This window comes from Rhinoraja longicauda, chromosome 37 (assembly GCF_053455715.1).
Source record: "Rhinoraja longicauda isolate Sanriku21f chromosome 37, sRhiLon1.1, whole genome shotgun sequence".
Classification (NCBI taxonomy): Eukaryota; Metazoa; Chordata; class Chondrichthyes; order Rajiformes; family Arhynchobatidae; genus Rhinoraja; species Rhinoraja longicauda.
Window position 1 is genome coordinate 17893544 of NC_135989.1, and position 19100 is coordinate 17912643.

The window sequence follows — 19100 nt, forward strand, 5'->3', positions numbered from 1 at the left end:
GGAGAGTCGGGAGCACCGAGGGAGCCTCGCGGTCGAGGGATCTCCCTCTCCCTCCTACTCATCCTCCTCCTCGCCCTCATTCTCCTCTGATGAGGGGGAGAGTGAGGTAGATGTTGGCGGTGCCATCGAGTGTCTCTCCGCCCCGCCCCCCTCTGTCTACCCCGATCCCTCCTCCTCCCTATCCGAGGAATCAGAAGGAGACGTCGAGGTAGATGACGGACTTGAGCAACCTCCCTCCCTCCTTGCCTCCCACCCTCCCACACACTGCCTCGAAGTCTGAGGAAGAGAGGGGGGAGATTCCGCCAGATATTGCTTGTATCCCAATCCCTCGCCCTCCCTCACGGGTCACCAGTCCACCGACCGAGCTGATGCCCCCAAAAGACAAACAATAAACTGCAAGTGATTCGCAAAGGCAAATCTTTGTGTCTTTCAGAGTTTGTGCCCAGTGTGGGCATCGAGCGCTCCCGGGACAGGGTCAGACACACACAGTGCAGAGCTCCCTCTAAATCAGTGTGTGTCTGTGTGTGTGTGCGCGTGTGTGACTGTGAGTGTGAGACTGTGTCTGTGTGTGTGTGTGATAGAGGGTTTATATATTAGAGTGAGCTGTTTATATATGTGTGTGAGACTGTGTGTGTGTGTGATAGAGGGTTTATATATTAGAGTGAGCTGTTTATATATGTGTGTGTGTGTGTGTGAGTGATAGAGGGTTTATATATTAGAGTGAGCTGTTTATATATGTGTGTGTGTGTGTGTGTGAGTGATAGAGGGTTTATATATTAGAGCGAGCTGTTTATATATTTCTGTGTGTGTGTGTGCGCGCGCGCGCACGCGCGTGTGTGTATCTGTGTACATACCTGCACCTGAGGTCAGGATTGAACCCGGGTCTTGGGCCCAAACACATAGCAACACTACAGAACTTACTATTTCACACCATCATAAGCAAGATTTTTGTATTGGTTAGTTTAGTTTAGAGATACAGCGTGGAAACAGGCCCACCGAGACCACGCCGACCAACCATCACCTGTACATTAGTTCTATCCTACACTCGGGACAGTTTACAGAAGCCAATTAACCTACAAAAACCTGCACATCTTTCAATTTTTACCAAAGCTAGTTAATTTACAAACCTGCGTGTTTTTGGAATGTGGAAAGAAACCGAAGCACCCAGAGAAAACCCACGAGGTTACAGGGAGAACATGCAAACTCCACGCAGACTGCACCCTGGAGGTCAGATCGAACCTGTGCCTCTGGTGCTGTGAGGCAGCAACTCTACCGCTGCGCCACAGTGCCCTGTTGCAGTGCTACAGGATGTGAGAGTTTTGCCAGCAGGTTTTGATTTAATAATACTGAGGGTTGTTATTTAATTCCCATCTCATTCCTAATGAGGCCCAGGATTTAAAATAAAACACTGACTTGCAGCACGTTTGGTGAAACTCTGGCAGCCTCACTCTCCGGCCCACACGACCACACAGTCTGGGGAAGATGGTATTCATTAACAAATATGGGGTTAGTGCCAAGGCTGTACAGGAGACACGTCCATGAATGAAGGAGAGGTTGACTCAAAATGCTGGAGTAACTCAGCGGAACACGCAGCATCTCTGGAGAGACTGGAGCCTGAAGAAGGGTCTTGACCCGAAACATCTCCCATTCCTTCTCTCCAGAGATGCTGCCTGTCCCGCTGAGTTACTCCAGCATTTTGTGTCTTATCTACGGTGTAAACCCCAGCATCTACAGTTCCTTCCTACACAATGAAAGTGAGGTGTTGGATACAACTCAAGAAATAGTGGCTACAGCGTGCCAAGGCTTCCAAGATTTCAGGAGTAAAGAGGAAACTTTTATTTGTTCATGGGACGTGGAGACTGACAGCATTTAGTCTCCATCGCTAATTTCCCTTGAAGGGGGGGGGGGGCTAAAGTTCAACCACATTGGTAGGTCTGGAGTCATCCGACAACCTGTAGTTCGGTAGTTTAATGGGCAACATTCTCTGGTCAACAATGGCGGCACAGTAGGGCAATGATAGTGCTGCTGCCTCACAGCGCCAGAGACCCTGGTTCCATCCTGGCCTCGGGTGCTGTCTGTGCGGAGTTTGCACGTTCTCCCTGTGACCACGTGAATTTCCTCCGGGTGCTCCGGTTTCCCCCCCACATCCCAAAGAGGTGCGTGCGGTTTGTAAGTAAATTGTCCCTTGTGTGTAGGGAGTAGATGAGAAAACAGGGATAACATAGAACTAGTGTGAACGGGTGATCGATGGGCCGAAGGACCCGTTTCATAAGGTCATAAGTCAGAGGAGCAGAATTAGGCCTTTCGGCCCATTTCCATTCTGTGTCTCTAAACTAAAAGAAACGACTAGCGTTTGTTTGTCCCAAGTTCCGTGCGACCAATTCAATACGAGTTTCCCGACCAGTGATATCCTAGGCTTGGCCAAGCTGGCCATCCGTGAGCCGGCTGCCTGCCCCTTTACCAGGGTCACGTCCGTACCCGGGTGGTGTTCGAGAGGGACTACGTGCTGTCCACGGGCACCGCGGGGGGTGGAATGCATCTTGGACAGGGAGTGTAAGATAGTTGTGTAGTAGTTTAATGTTTGCCTTGTATTATGGTGGTAGGCTCTGTTTTGGTTTTATTGCATTGTATATATTATTTTAATATTTGAATAAATATTTGTGATTAATTTTTTTTAGTGGTTTCCTGACTGGTTTAGTGGACGTGCTGTGCATAAGCCGGCATGAGCCGGTAACATTGCCACCCACCAGTGTTGCTTACCTGTGCCGGTCGCGTTGGTGGAAGCTTTCAGCATCTGTGACGACATGAAATTAACCTGGGTGTTGTAGGTGGCCTGGACACTGCGTTTAATCCGCAACATCTCCCGAATCGTGTCCTCGCTACCGTGCCTAATCTCAAACTCCTTCCACGTCTGCCAGAACGACGGCGTAATCTGAAATCAGATACCGGAAACACGTTAAAATCCAGTTTAGTTCAGAGATACAGCGCGGAAACAGGCCCTTCGGCCCACCGGGTCGGCGCCGACCAGCGATCCCCGCACACTAACACTACCCTACACACACTAGGGACAATTTACTGACATAGGATGAAAGAATGGATCGACGGGGCTTAGTCACTGGAATTTAGAAGGATGAGAGGGGATCTCAGAGAAACACATAAAATAATTAAGGGATTGGACAGGCTAGATGCAGGAAAAATGTTCCCGATGTTGGGGGAGTCCAAAACCAGGGTTCACAGTTTAAGAATAAGGGGTAGGCCATTTAGGACTGAGATGGGGAAAAACGTTTTCACCCAGAGAATTGTGAATTTGTGGAATTCTCTGCCACAGAAGGCAGTGGAATCCAATTCTCTGGATGTTTTCAAGAGAGAGTTAGATATAGATCTTGGGGCTAACAGAATCAAGGGATGGGGAAAAAAGCGGGAACAGGGTACTGATTTTGGATGATCAGCCATGAATATATTGAATGGCGGTGCTGGCTCGAAGGGTCAAATGGCCTCCTCCTGCACCTATTTTCTATGTTTCTAGTTTAGTTTAGAGATACAGTTCGGAAACAGGCCCTTCGGCCTACCGAGTCCACGCCGATCAGTGATTCCTGCACACTAACACTATCCTACACACGCTGGGGACAATTTACATTTACACCTACAAACGGGTTGTCTGGCCTGGTGTAAATGGGTCGGGACTCTTCTTCAGACTGACTGAAGGAGTGGTGGGGTCTGAATCAAGTCGGTCGTGAACAGCCCCTCGGTCAGATTTGTCCTTCAATAAGATCTCTGCCAATCTTTTTTCAGAGCTGTCTTGTACCGCACTAATACGGTACCCCTTGTTTCTCCATCTGATAAAATAATGTGGATGAAATACAACCTTCTCAATGAGTTCAGGGGATGGTGTGGGTGGGGGCAAAGCTATCAATTGGCCTAGATCAAATAAAATAACGTGGGTCATAGAGTGATACAGCGTGGAAACAGGCCCTTCAGCCCAACTTACCCACATCGGCCAACATGCCCCATCTACACTAGGCCCACCTGCCTGCTTTTGGCCCATATCCCTCCAAACCTGTCCGATCCATAAGTGGGTGAGACACAAAGTTATCAATAAGGACAGGGGACGGTGCGGGTAAGGGCAGTGTTATCGATTGACCAAGATCAAATAAATAAATAGTGTGGGCGAGACACAAAGTTGTCATTGAGCTGGGGACCAGTGGGTACAGGCTCGGGGGACCTTACCCTTGGATCGCACAGCTGAGAACAGTAGGAGTAGATGGATCTAGCCCGGTCGATCTCCCCCAGCTTACACTCCATGTCGGCGAAACGCAGGCACATGTCTCGAGCATGCTCGTCTGGCAGCACCTGCAACAAAATAAACATTCACAAATACTCCAACAACGGCAAGTTCAAACTCTTTGTCACACCTCCCCAAATGGAGAACCGTGCCACAGGTTCTCAATGAGTATGCAGTTACTCACTCTGTTCCAGTGTAGAGACACTGCGTGGAAACAGGCCCTTCGGCCCCTCCGAGTCCACCCCGACCAACGATAGTTCTACCCTCATCAATCAATCGTCTCTACATTGTCTCCAGTTTAATGGCATCTTTCATACAGCCGGGTGACCAAAACTGAAGCACGAGGGGACTGCAAACCCTCTCTGAATAAAGCAGGTCATAAAGAATAGGAGCAGAATCAGGCCATTCGGCCCATCAAATCTACTCCGTCATTCAATCATGGCTGATCTATCTCCCTCCTAACCCCATTCTCCTGCCTTTTCCGCATAACCACTGACACCCGTACTAATCAAGAACCTATCTATCTCTGCCTTAAAGATATCCACTGACTTGGCCTCCACAGCCTTCTGTGGCAAAGAATTCCACAGATTCACCACTCTCTGACTAAAGAAATTTCTCATCTCCTTCCTAAAAGACGTCCTTTAATTCTGAGGCTGTGACCTCTGGTCCTAGACTCCCCCACTAGTGGAAACATCCTCTCCACATCCACTCTATCCAAGCCTTTCATTATTCTGTATGTTTCAGAGGTCCCCCCTCATCCTTCTAAACTCCAGCGAGTGCAGGCCCAGTGCCGTCAAATGCTCATAGAAACATGGTGCAGAGGCTCTGAGATGTCAGCAGGTGAGGCATTCACAACAAGGAACTCCAGATAGAAACATAGAAAATAGGGGCAGGAGGAGGCCATTCGGCCCTTCGAGCCTGCACTGCCATTCAATATGATCATGGCTGATCATCCAACTCAGTATCCTGTACCTGCCTTCTCTCCATACCCCCTAATCCCTTTAGCAACAAGGGCCACATCTAACTCCCTCTTAAATATAGCCAATGAACTGGCCTCAACTACCTTCTGTGACAGAGAATTCCACAGATTCACCACTCTCTGTGAAAAAAACCCTTCTCATCTCGGTCCTAAAAGACTTCCCCCTTATCCTTAAACTGTGACCTCTTGTTCTGGACTTCCCCAACATCGGGAACAATCTTCCTGCATCTAGCCTGTCCAACCCCTTAAGAATTTTTAAAGTTTCTATAAGATCCCCCCTCAATCTTCTAAATTCCAGCGTGTACAAGCCGAGTCTATCCACTCTTTCTTCATATGAAAGTCCTGCCATCCCAGGAATCAATCTGGTGAACCTTCTCTGTACTCCCTCATCGTATGTTAACCTACTCATTCCTGGGATCATCCTTGTAAACCTCCCCTGGGCCCTCTCCAGAGCCAGCACGACCTTCCTCGTGCTCGGATGCACGCCGTACCTCAATTGATTTCTCGTAGATGCTCCGGGTGTGCGTGACTCCGTAAATCTCAGCTGCCCGTTTAATGTAGATGTTGTACATCTCGTACTGTTCCAGTGGCTTCACTGCCTTGGTCGCTCGCTCATACACTGCCATGGCGTGCCGGGCCAGCCCGTAGTCCTCCTCCAGCTTGGCGTAGAGCAGGTACAGAGCTGCAGGGAGAAGATACCACCAAATATCGGCAACTGGTTAACAGCGGTATCATTTACATTTGGTACTATTTCACCTCTCCTGACCAAACAAGCAAGCTAACACCAAAGAGAGGGACAAAATGCTGGAGTAACTCAACGGGCAGCATCCATGGAGAGGAGGAATGCATGACGTTTCGGGCCCATGCCCTTCCTGAAACGTCACCCTCCAGAGATGCTGCCTGTCCTGCTGAGTTACTCCAGCATTTTGTGTCTATCTTCAGTGTAAAACAGCATCTGCAATCCCTTCCTACACAAGCAAGCTAACACAATAGATCTAGCACAATAAATGCTGTAACGTCACCAATAATTTAAAAAGCCAGACAGGCCCAGCATTTAAGGAGGAAGGTAAAAGTACAAGTGGTATGGAGTTAGGATGTTACACAGAACCCATGTCCCAATCAATGATACAGCTTCTGAGACATATTTCAGTGGTATTATCTTCATCCACTGAAGAGTTCGGCTTTAAACTTTCGATACAGTGTGGAAACAGGCCCTTCAGCCCACCGAGTCCACGCCAACCAGCGATCCCCGTACACTAGCATTATCCTACACACTAGGGACAATTTTAACCAAAGCCAATTAATCTATAAAGCTGTACGCCTTCGGAATTATGGGAGGAAACCGGAGCTCACGGAGAAAGCCCACACGGTCACCGGGAGAACGTTCAAACTCCGTACAGACAGCACCCGTGGTCAGGGTGGAACCTGGGTCTCTGGCGCTGCGATTTTTAATTGAACAGAAGCATGTTTATCGTCAATATAAAATGTTTGAAATGTTTCAACTGCACCAGATTATTTTGACGATCTTCGATTTAAGCCATTTGTCTATCTTCGATTTAAGCCAGCATCTGCAGTTCTTTCCGACCGGATTATTTATTTTTGTTTTGAAGACACTGCAGCCAAGGCCCATATAATGCACTCCCACCTCCCAGCAAGTTCCATTACTGATGTCATGAGTTTGAAAGCAAAGGGAGAATTGAACGAGAGGGCAAGGTGCACATTTTTCACTGATTACCGAATACATTAGCAAACCCCAATGGGCAGATTGAACACAATTGCACATCCCTTAAGTAATGATAGCATGCAGCCTTTGCACTGGCACCAGTTTAAGCCACAGGTAATTACAGGTGCATCTGATCACTGGGCAGATTTAACTGTTCAGATTTAAATACAAAATCGTGCATTCGCAATCTGAAACTCTTCTCACCGAACGATGCAGAGATTTGGAATAGCTTTTAAATTTGGCTTGGTAAAATGTCAAGATAGTTTCTACATTAAAAAGACATCATATAAATGCAAATCGCTGTTGCAATGAATGGAGATCCGGTCTCGATCCATCAGATGACAAACGGGATGGAAACACGGTCTGGGGCCCAGCAGCTGACTGAGAGTGAGAAACAGACAGAAATGTTTCACCCTGTCAGGAACACTACCCACAGAGCAGCAGCATGCCACAACTAAATGGCCTTTAATTATTGAGAAAACTAGCTATAATTCCACGTTGGGAAGTACAGATGAATAAATGTAATATACGACACAAGCTATTTTTAGTTTAGTTTAGAGATACAGCGCGGAAACAGGCCCTTCGGCCCACCGGGTCCGCGCCGACCAGCGATCCCCGCATACTAACACCATCCTGCACCCACTAGTGACAATTTACACTTACACCAAGCCAATCAACCTACAAACCGGTCCGTCTTTGGAGTGTGGGAGGAAACCGAAGATCTTGGCGAAAACCCACGCAGGTCACGGGAAGAACGTACAAACTCCGTACAGACAGCGCCCGTAGTCAGGATGGAACCTGAGTCTCCGGCGCTACATTCGCTGTAAGGCAGCAACTCTACCGCTGCGCCACGGTATTTTCTATGTAATGTTTTCACACATTTCTGTGGAGACTTGCATCATTCATTGCAAATGGGAGTTATTTCTCTTGGCAGGGCTTCTATGGGCAATGGACTTTCACATAGAATGGCATTAAAACAACAGGATTGCAAGCACTCACTTTTAGCAAACTTTGGTGGGCATCCATCGAGGGCTTGTTCAAACAGGTCCCGTGCCCTTTCCAGTTTCTTCCCACCGTACCGATCGATGAATTTGGTCAGGTAAGTGTTCCAAATATCATTAACATTGGGCCACCTAAACAGGGCAACCCCTCGCTCGTACGCCTGCAAGGGAGCACAAGTAGATAAGACAAAGGCGTGCAACCTGCTGCCTTAGTTGAGGAACAGTGTACGACTGTACACACAAGGAACTGCAGACGTTTAAAAAAACAGTGCTGGAGTAACTCAGTGGGTCCAGCAGCATCGCTGGAGAACATGGCTCGGTGACCCATCAGACTTTTATACAAAATATGCCGTTAACCTGCAAAGGGGTGCAGAGACGATTTACGAGGATGTTTCCAGGACTTGAGGGCCTGAGCTGTGGTTAGAGGTTGAGCAGGCTAGGGGGTTGAGCAGGCTAGGGGGTTGAGCAGGCTAGGGGGTTGAGCAGGCTAGGGGGGTTGGGGAGGCTAGGGGGTTGGGGAGGCTAGGGGGTTGGGGAGGTTAGGGGGTTGGGGAGGCTAGGGAGGTTGGGCAGGCTAGGGGGGTTGGGCAGGCTAGGGGGTTGAGCAGGCTAGGGGGATTGGGGAGGCTAGGGGGTTAGGGAGGCTAGGGGGTTGGGGAGGTTAGGGGGTTGGGGAGGCTAGGGGGTTGGGGAGGCTAGGGGGTTGGGGAGGCTAGGGAGGCTAGGGGGTTGGGGAGGCTAGGGGGGTTGAGCAGGCTAGGGGGTTGGGGAGGCTAGGGGGTTGGGGAGGCTAGGGGGTTGGGGAGGCTAGGGAGGCTAGGGGGTTGGGGAGGCTAGGGGGGTTGAGCAGGCTAGGGGGTTGGGGAGGCTAGGGGGTTGGGGAGGCTAGGGGGTTGGGGAGGCTAGGGGGATTGGGCAGGTTAAGGGGTTGGGGAGGCTAGGGGGATTGGGCAGGTTAGGGGGTTGGGGAGGCTAGGGAGGCTAGGGGGTTGGGCAGGTTAGGGGGTTGGGGAGGCTAGGGAGGCTAGGGGGTTGGGGAGGCTAGGGGGTTGGGAGGTTAGGGGGTTGGGGAGGCTAGGGGGGTTCAGCAGGCGAGGAGGTTGAGCAGGCGAGGAGGTTGGGCAGGCTAGGAGGTTGGGCAGGCTAGGGGGATGAGCAGGCTAGGGGGATGAGCAAGGTTAGGAGCAGGTAGGAGATGCCCAGTCCATCACGGCTTCTGACCTCCCCACCATCGATGGGATCTATAGGAGTCGCTGCCTCAAAAAGGCTGCCAGCATCATCAGAGACCCACACCACCCTGGCCACACTCTCATTCCACTCCTGCCATCGGGAAGAAGGTACAGGAGCCTGAAATCTGTAATGTCCAGGTTCAGGAACAGCTTCTACCCTAAAACCATTAGGCTATTAAACACTACAACCTCAAATAAGCTCTGAACTACATAGACTATTATTGCACTATCATTGTTTGTTTGTTTTTTATGTGTACATATGTGTGTGTGTGTGTGTGTGCACGTGTGTGTGTGTGTGTGTGTGTGTGTGTGTGTGTGTGTGTGTGTGTGTGTGTGTGTGTGTGTGTGTGTGTGTGTGTGTGTGTGTGTGTGCACATGTGTGTGTGTGTGTGTGTGTGTGTGTGTGTGTGTGTGTGTGTGTGTGTGCGTGTATATATATATATACACACACACACAATGAACTTTTTTTTTCTTGTTTATTATATTACTTACAGTGTACTATGTTTCCATATTCTCTTGTGCTGCTGCAAGTAAGAATTTCTGGGACATTTGACAATAAAACACTTTTGACTCTTGGCTCCAGAGTCCCAGTATTGTTTGCATGAAGCATTTACTGATATTCCCCGTTACTGACCTAGTTAAATGTAACAGTTGTACACACTGGGCTCCCCCATTCTCTAAATAGCTTTGAATGTTCTCCTTGGAAGCATTCCTTCAATAAACCGCATACCGTGTGTCTGCGTTACCAACCGTGTGGAGAATTGAGTGGAAAGGTGACTGGTGCCAGCAACAACAAGCCAAAAGCATAAATTAACTTCCCATGAAAGAAGTCATTCATTTAAAGAATATAATCTCGCTATCGAATGCCAGGGTGTGACTTCTGTGCTGTAATCTGACCTCGGGGAATTGGGAGATTTAGATACTACTCAAAGTTTGAATTGTGAGCTCGTTGGCCCAATACCACTGAGATGATTTGCCTTGTAAAACGGACTGCATTGTATTCTCGTTGCTGCAGCGCCAACCGGATTCTTCCTCTCATTAGGTGACCCAGCTACACCTGGTTAAATAAAGTACGTTGCCGGAGAGGGCAGTGTTCCCAAACATGTACACTTCACCCACGTTTCTATACTGAGCATCAGGATATTAATAACCCAAGATAGACGGAAAAAGCTGAAGTTATTCAGCGGAACAGGCAGCATCTCTGGAGAGAAGGAATAGGTGACTTTTTGGGTCGAGACCCTTCTATCTTCTGTTTGAATGGCGGTGCTGGCTTGAAGGGCCGAATGGCCTCCTGCTGCACCTATGTTTCTATGTTTAAGGGGTAGGCCATTTTGAACTGAGATGAGGAAAAACTTTTTCAGTCAGAGAGTTGTGAATCTGTGGAATTCTCTGCCTCAGAAGGCAGTGGAGGCCAATTCTCTGAATGCATTCAAGAGAGAGCTAGATAGAGCTCTTAAGGATAGCGGAGTCAGGGGGTATGGGGAGAAGGCAGGAACGGGGTACTGATTGAGAATGATCAACCATGACCACATTGAATGGCGGTGCTGGCCGAATGGCCTACTCCTGCACCTATGTTTCTATGTTTACCTCTGTTAACACTGGCAACACAATTGTGTGCTGTGACATTCACGCAGTTGAGAGGGGAACATAAAAACAGAAAAATAGGTGCAGGAGTAGGCCATTCAGCCCTTCGAGCCAGCACCATCATTCAATATGATCATGGCTGATCATCTAAAATCAGTACCCCGTTCCTGCTTTTTCCCCATATCCCTTGATTCCATTAGCCCTAAGAGCTAAATCTAACTCCCTACTGAAAACATCCAGTAAATTGGCCTCCATTGCCTTCTGAGGCAGAGAATTCCACAGATTCACAACTTTCCGTGTGAAAATGTTTTTCCTCATCTCAGTCCTAAATGGCCGACCCCTTATTCTTAAACTGTGACCCCTGGTTCTGGACACCCCCAACATTGGGAACATTTGTCCTGCATCTTCCCTGTCCAATCCTTTAAGAATTTTATGTTTCTATGAGATCTCCTCTCATCCTTCTAAATTCCAGTGAATACAAGCCCAGTCGACCCATTCTTTCATCGTATGTCATGGGACAGGCAATCTCAATGTGCAATTCTCCCTTTTCCGCCACTTTTCAGAAATACTACACACCAAGGGAATATAATCACGGAGAATCAGTCTAGTGTGAAACTGGAATTAGCCATCATTAAACCATTATTGCTTTCATTTTAAAATGGTTGCTAAGATACCGTACGAAAAATGTTCACAAGGGAAAGGGGTGACATTTAATATTGGAGACACATAGAGATAAATATGTTTTTTGCTAATTTCTGAATTTACATCCATTGACATTTAAAATGCAATTTTGATATCTGAATTCTGTGTCTTACAAGTCCCACCTAAGTCCGTCTGTAGAAAGTTGATACATCGGCAATGAATGATGTTTACAGTTCCCTATGCCCCACTGTGGATAGTAAACTGGGCATATTTATTTGGAGGTCTGCAGGTACTGTCTGCACCTCCAGCCTGGCAAAGGTGAATATAGGAGCTACACGATTTAGGGTTCAACTACAAATCACCTGGTAAAATGAGTGCTTTAATAGGAAGCACTAAATCCAATGTTATCAGACAACTAAACAGTCCTCTCATCAGCTAGAGAGCCGCCCTGACCTGTCTACTTCATTAGGGACATTAGAACTATCTTTAATCAGACTTTAAGGTAGACACAAAATGCTGGAGTAACTCAGCGGGTCAGGCAGCATCTCGGGAGAGAAGGAATGGGTCGAGACCCTTCTTCAGACTGATAGTATAAGAAAATAACTGCAGATGCTGGTACAAATCGAAGGTATTTATTCACAAAATGCTGGAGAAACTCAGCAGGCCAGGCAGCATCTCGGGAGAGAAGGAATGGGTGACGTTTCGGGTCGAGACCCTTTTTCAGACTGATGTCAGGGGAGGGGGCGGGACAAATAACCAAACCAGCGTCTGCAGTTTTTTCCCGACACATTTAATCAGACTTTATTGGACTTCAATGTTATATCTTTCCATTAAATGTTGCACCCTTTATCTCTGCACTGTGGAAGGCTTGATTGTATTCATGTATAGTCTTTTCTTTGGTAAACCTACATTACATCAAAGATGCAATGATGCACAGAATTACTCTCCCCTGCACGGATCACGTTATTCCCTTTATCCTGTATCTGTACACTGCACACGTCTCCATTGTAATCATGTATAGTCTTTCCGCTGGCTGGATAGCACACGGCAGAAGCTTTTCACTGTACCTCGGCACATGTGGCAATAAACTGACCTCAATCCATCACCAGCCGTACCAGCCCAAACCCCCGGTGCCTCTTGGCACAAGAGTGCCAATGGGACTAACAACAACCAGTGACCCACCTTGAAACTGTCCTCGAAGAAGTTGTGCTCGGTCAGGAACATTGCGTAATTGATGATGATCTGGGGCGTGGCAATTCGAAGGTCTATAATCCTGTCATACACGGCCTTCGTCGACTAAATAAAAATAATATTTAAAAATACAAACATTATAAATATGTCTTTTTTTAAAACAAAATCCTATTATTTTAATGCACAATGACATTCATATTTTCAGGTTCCCATTAAGTCTTTCCCCCCCTCATCTTAAACCTATGTCCTCTGGTTCTCGATTCCCCATCTCTGGACAAGAGACTGTGGGTCTACCCGAACTATTCCTCTCATAGTTTTGTACACAAAATCTGTCCAAATGTCTTTTAAAAGTGGTAATTTTATCTCATTCTAGATAACTCCCAATAGTGGAATCATCCTCTCCACAAAATAACTTTGTCCACAGCTTTAAAATGGCGGGCGGCTATGAGTGGAACAAAATTGAATATTCATTCAAACTTCACTTCTGTTTATTTCCTGGAAATAAACACCCAGTGACAGCATCCACACCACAAATCAGGTGCAGAACCGAGCATTAGTACGTACGTACAGGACCTGTGCGTCTCTGTAACAGGTAACACAGGGTTGCATACCATTCACGAGGACAGATGACTCACTTTGTGTTGAAATGGGGGGATTCATTCCACAAAAGGGCCGCACGGTGGCACAGCAGTTGAGCTGCTGCCTTACAGCACTTACAGCAACCAGAGACCCGGGTTTGATCCTGACTACGGGTGCTGTCTGTGTGGAGTTTGTACGTTCTCTCCGTGAGCTTTCTCAGAGATCTTTGATTTCCTCCCACACTCCAAAGACGTACAAGTCTGTAGGTTAATTGGCTTGGCATGAATGTAAAATTGTCCTTAGTGTGTGTTAATGTGCGTGGATCGCTAGTCGGTCGGACTCAGTAAGCCGAAGGGCTGTTTCCTTGCTGTATCTCTAAACTAAACTGAACCTCGCCTTTTAAAAGACACGCATCTCACACATTAAACTGCTGCAGTATGTGACAGTGCATGATTTTACGGGAGTATTTCACATCCACAGGTATTCCCAGAGAGACACAAAATGCTGGAGTAACTCAGCGGGACAGGCAGCATCTCTGGAGAGAAGGAATGGGTGAAGAAGGGTCTCGACCCAAAACGTCACACATTCCTTCTCCCCAGAGATGCTGCCTGTCCCACTGAGTTACTCCAGCACTTTGTGTCTATCTTCGATATAAACCAGCATCTGCAGTTCTTTCCGACACACAGGTATCCCCATGTTCTCTCCGCCCATTGATCCACAGCTTGTGCCTGCAACACCACTCTGGCAACGGGATCACTGTAACTGAAACCGTGGAACTTCAAGGAGCTGAACGAAGTACTGACTGCAGCTCAGCTCCACCTTCCCAAAGCTGGTGATACAGACCTCTCTTTGTCACAAACCCACAGAATGAACCAAACACTGGGAAATCAAAACCACACCTCTTGGTATCAATAGCAAACTGTACCACCTCTAACCCCGCTTCCACCTCCAGCATATCAAAACTAAAGGATAAAGGTTTCAGATTAGAGGAGACAGATTTAAAGAGGGCCTTTAAATCTGTAGATGTACATGCTGTGAAATCTTCATATTAAATCAATATAAATAGCAAACTGCAACATTTCTAACCCCCTTTCCAACTCCAGGGTATTAAAACTAAAGGGTACAGGTTTCAGATGAGAGGGCGGCACGGTGGCGCAGCGGTAGAGTTGCTGCCTTACAGTGAATGCAGCGCCGGAGACTCAGGTTCGATCCTGACTACGGGCGCCATCTGTACGGAGTTTGTACGTTCTCCCCGTGACCTGCGTGGGTTTTCTCCGAGATCTTCGGTTTCCTCCCACACTCCAAAGACGTACAGGTATGTAGGTTAATTGACTGGGTAAATGTAAAAATTGTCCCTAGTGTGTGTAGGATAGTGTTAATGTGCGGGGATCGCTGGGCGGCGCGGACTCGGTGGGCCGAAGGACCTGTTACCACGCTGTATCTCTAAAAAAAAGATTTAAAGGTGAGCCGAGGTGCAAGTTTTCCATGCTGTGGGTGATGAGTACGTAGAACGAGCTGCCAGAGGAAGTGACAGAGGCACGTACAATTAGAACATTGAAAAGATATTTGGACAAGTATGTGGATAGGAAAGGTTTAGAGGGATCTGATAGAAATGTAGGCAAATAGGATTAGCATGGATGAGTTGGCCTGAAGGGCCTGTTTCCACACTGAACGCCACGATAATTCTTCGAAAAAAACATCAGAGGCTGGTCAAAACTAAAGTACACTGAACAATCAAACTCATGTTTGCATCTCAAGTACAGTTGTGTATAAAAGGCAGATCACACCCAATCACAACCTTATTTTTTATTCACCTTGAAAGTTCCCAGACTCTCCTCCAGATCTGCTAACATGGACCAGACTTTCAGCGACTTGTACACCCTGTTCTGGACAGGTTCTGTCGAATCAAAGTACTCGGCCTTCTTCGCTGGCACTGCAGTAGCTCTCTGCGGAGGTACAAATACAGAATGAGGAACGCTGCTCGTCACACGCTTATACGCACACAAAGCCACAACTAAACAGACCACATCATTATTAAGACGAGTTGCTTTCTATCGTTAGGGCAGCACAGATGACCCACTTTGTGTTGAATGGGGCACTCATTCCACAAAAGAGCGGCACGGTGGCGCAGCGGTAGAGTTGCTGCCTTACAGCGCTAGAGACCCGGGTTCCATCCCGACTACGGGTGCTGTCTGTACGGAGTTTATACGTTCTCCCCGTGACCTGCGTGGGTTTTCTCACAGATCTTCAGTTTCCTCCCACACTCCAAAAACGTACAGGTTTGTAGGCTAGTTGGCTTGGTGTAAATGTAAATTGTCCCTAGTGTGTAGGATAGTGTTAGTGTGCAGAGATCGCTAGTCGGCACGGACTCGGTGGGCCGAAGGGCCTGTTTCCGCACTGTATCTCTAAACTAAACTAATGAATCTCTAAATTGCAGAGTATTAATTGAGTTAAAATTTGCAATGTGAACCCAGACCTCTCAATTGCAAGTCCAGGCCTCCTATTTACACACTTCACTGTACCCCTGAGTGCCTTTGGCTCTCATTGACCAAGTGATTGCAGAATGAACCCAATGTAACATTTGCTTCACAGTAACAAGGACCAGGTTAAAGGCATCAAGAAGAGAAATATTCTTCATGGGGAACTCAGTGAAACATGGAATAATTTGCAAAGATGGATTGTTGAAGTTGAGGCCAGAAAGGCTGATAATTAATTGAAGAAATTAAGAGCATGGGAAGAGACAGGGGTCATAATGATGTGGAAGTGTTTGACAGGAAAGTCAGAGAAATAATGGTTCCACTTGTCCAGCCCAAAGACAGAGTCACTAATGAAAACCAAAGAGGGAATTCAGGAGAAAAAAATCTTCACCCAGGGAGTGATTAAAAACCTGTACAACACAGAGCAACTGTGGCAACAGATACACTTACAGTGGAGCAGGATTACAAACAAAGGTAGACACAACATGCTGAGTAACTCAGCGGGTCAGGCAGCATCTCTGGAGAGAAGGAATGGGTGACGTTTCAAGTCGAGACCCTTCTTCAGAGTCAGGGTAGAGGAAGACACAGAGATAACGACGGGTAAGGTGTGAAAACAAGACATCAAAGGGGATGTGGGTCAAGGAAAATACAAAGGGGAAATAGATAGAAAGATATGTAAAAGATATGCAAATTCTATGTAAACATTGGTGGAGACATTGCAAACAATCGGCCCGATCTGACATAACACAGCAGAAGTTAGAGCTTTAAAATGCTTCATGGCTAATGATCTGTCTTGGCCTTTGGTGTAAACATATACTGATAATTTATTTGCCCTGTAGAGCATGAGGTGCATATTCTGGGGCCATGGGAGAGTTCGCTGGTGCAGTTCATTCACTGCTGTTGGAGTCTTGGAGCACAGTCTGTGCCATCTGCAGTTTGCACCAGGATCTGCAGTTATTTTCCTGCACAGTCTGTGCCATTACTGTTTGAAGCAGATGTCCAATTGGACCAGAATCGTGTACAGTCTTTCCACTGACTGGGTAGCACGCAACAAAGGCTTTTCACTGTACCTCGGTACACGTGACAATAAACTGGTTGATACTCTGAGCCGGTCTGCTTCCGGACATACAGCTCATAGCTTGGCTAACATAGAAAGCTGACCCTTGAAACAGGTCTTACAGATAAGAGGGCAGTTCATGTTATCTGAAGAAAACCTTGCAAGGTACCAGCTTTGTAATGAGGTGGGTTATGAGTGGTGAAGTTACTGGATGAGAAACACATCTGACCTGGACATCTGGGCCACACTCATGTTCAAATTCCAACACAACTATCAAGTAGCTGCCCATGTATAATATATTTATATTTATAATATGATATATTTTTTAAATGGTTTATTATAATATTATTTTTAATTATTCAGGTGCTCCCCGGCTTACGATGCTTGGACTTGCGATATTTGCGATGGTGCAAATGGCAGCTACCCGTAGCGAGCCGCACCTCGCTTCCAGCCACGTGATCGCGTGTATTCAATGCATTTCGACTTACAATATTTTCAGTTTCCGATGGTTTCTTGGAACGGAACCCCACCGTAAGCTGAGGAGCCCCTGTATCCGGTTTCCTCCCAATTTCCAAAGACCCGCAGGTTTGTGGGTTAACTGGCATCTGTAAACTGTCTCTAGTGTGTACGATAGAACTGGTGAGAATCGGTTATTGCTGGTCGGCACGGAGTCGATGGGCCAAAGGGCCTGTTTCTACGCTATACTCTAAACGAAACTAAATTCCTAAGGCACGTGTGTTGGCAGCTTAACTGGCCACTGTAAATTGCCCTGCGTGTGTTACGAGTGTGCAGTAGAATCTGGGGAAGGTAAAACAAAGTAGTGGAATTGGTGTAAGTTGGGGCCTGTGGTCAGTTTCAACTCAGTGGGATATTACAGCTGTGAGCTCTTTCCAGCAGAGACTGAGACCAGGCAGCTCAACATTGCCACCTGGTGGCTCCAGTGGAAGGCATCACAATCCGAGTCCTGCAGGGTGGACTGGGTGGGGCAGATGAGTGGAATAAAGCATTTATTCACAAAATGCTGGAGTAACTCAGCAGGTCAGGCAGCATCCCAGGTGACGTTTCGGGTCGAGTCTGTCTGAAGAAGGGTCTCGACCCGAAACGTCACCCATTCCTTCTCTCCTGAGATGCTGCCTGACCTGCTGAGTTACTCCAGCATTTTGTGAATAAATACCTTCGATTTGTACCAGCATCTGCAGTTATTTTCTTACAGTGGAATAAAGCATCTCATTTCCAATCCCTAATGTATCTCAAGTTGGCAATTGTCAGCTTTGAAACAGAAACCGGTGTAAACCAGAAGTGCATACTGGACCCACAGTAACTTCAATGATCTGCATTGAATATTGAAGGGCTTCTACTAAACTGACTGTGGGAATAGAGTCCTGGAGTCAGAGTGTGGAAACAAGCCCATCGGCCCGACTTGCCCACACTGAGCAATATGTCCCATCTACACTAGCCCCACCTGCCCGTGTTTGGCCCACATCCTTCTAAACCTACCCTATCCATGTACCTGTCTAAATGTTTCCTAAACGTTGTGAGTCCCTGCAAAGCCAAGCTCTTGGCAGCTCTTGCAGCAGAAACATTTAGACAGGTACATTGATAGGACAGGTTTAGAGGGATGTGGGCCAAACACGGGCAGGTGGGACTAGTGTAGATGGGGTAGGTTGGTCAGTGCGGGCAAGTTGCGACGAAGGACCTGTTTCCATGACTCTATGACTCACCTTTAATCTACTTTTCTGCCTTGAGATGAAGATGCCGTTACATCACTGACTGAGTGTAGTGAGGTTTCTCATTATTGTCATGTCATTCAACTAGAAAGGGTGCAAAAAAAGATTTACAAGGACATTACTGGGAGTGGAGGGGTTGAGATAGGAGAGGCTGGAGAAGCCAGGAGCTTTATCCCTTGGAGTGTAGAAGGCTGAGGTGACCTTATAGCAGAACAGTAAATCATGTTGGGCATTGATAAGGTGAATCAGCACAGTGTGTAACCCAAGGTAGGGGAGTCCAACACTAGCGGGCAGAGGTTTAAGGTGAGTGGGGAAAGATTTGAAAGAGCTGAGGGGTAACCCTGTCACGTGGAGGTTGGGGGGTATATGGAACCAGCTGCCAGAGGAAGTGTCAAGAGGGTTTAAGAAACAGTGAAAAGAGTCAAGAGTGTTTAATTGTCATATGTACCCATTCAATTTCTGCATGCTGCAGCTAAACAGGCCCCTAAATGTATGAACACAGAGATAAATATATAAAAATCAGAAATGCAATAAATTAATAAGTGTAATACCAAGTAACATTACAGTACAAAGACCATAGGCCGTAGTGCAGCCAGAGACACGATCTGAAGTCCGGAACGGAGGTGACG

General features: G+C 47.2%; 1 protein-coding gene across 1 annotated transcript in view; it reads right to left on the bottom strand.

The window, feature by feature from the left end:
• Positions 1 to 19100, bottom strand: part of xab2 (XPA binding protein 2) — a 41790-nt gene that overhangs the window by 7911 nt on the left and 14779 nt on the right. Inside the window, exons 11-16 of the mRNA XM_078429347.1 lie at positions 15025 to 15156; positions 12623 to 12736; positions 7984 to 8146; positions 5753 to 5943; positions 4228 to 4350; positions 2761 to 2932 (exon numbers count right to left, since the gene is read on the bottom strand). Of these exons, the coding sequence (XP_078285473.1) occupies positions 2761 to 2932; positions 4228 to 4350; positions 5753 to 5943; positions 7984 to 8146; positions 12623 to 12736; positions 15025 to 15156 (895 nt within the window). The remainder of the gene's footprint in view (positions 1 to 2760; positions 2933 to 4227; positions 4351 to 5752; positions 5944 to 7983; positions 8147 to 12622; positions 12737 to 15024; positions 15157 to 19100) is intronic.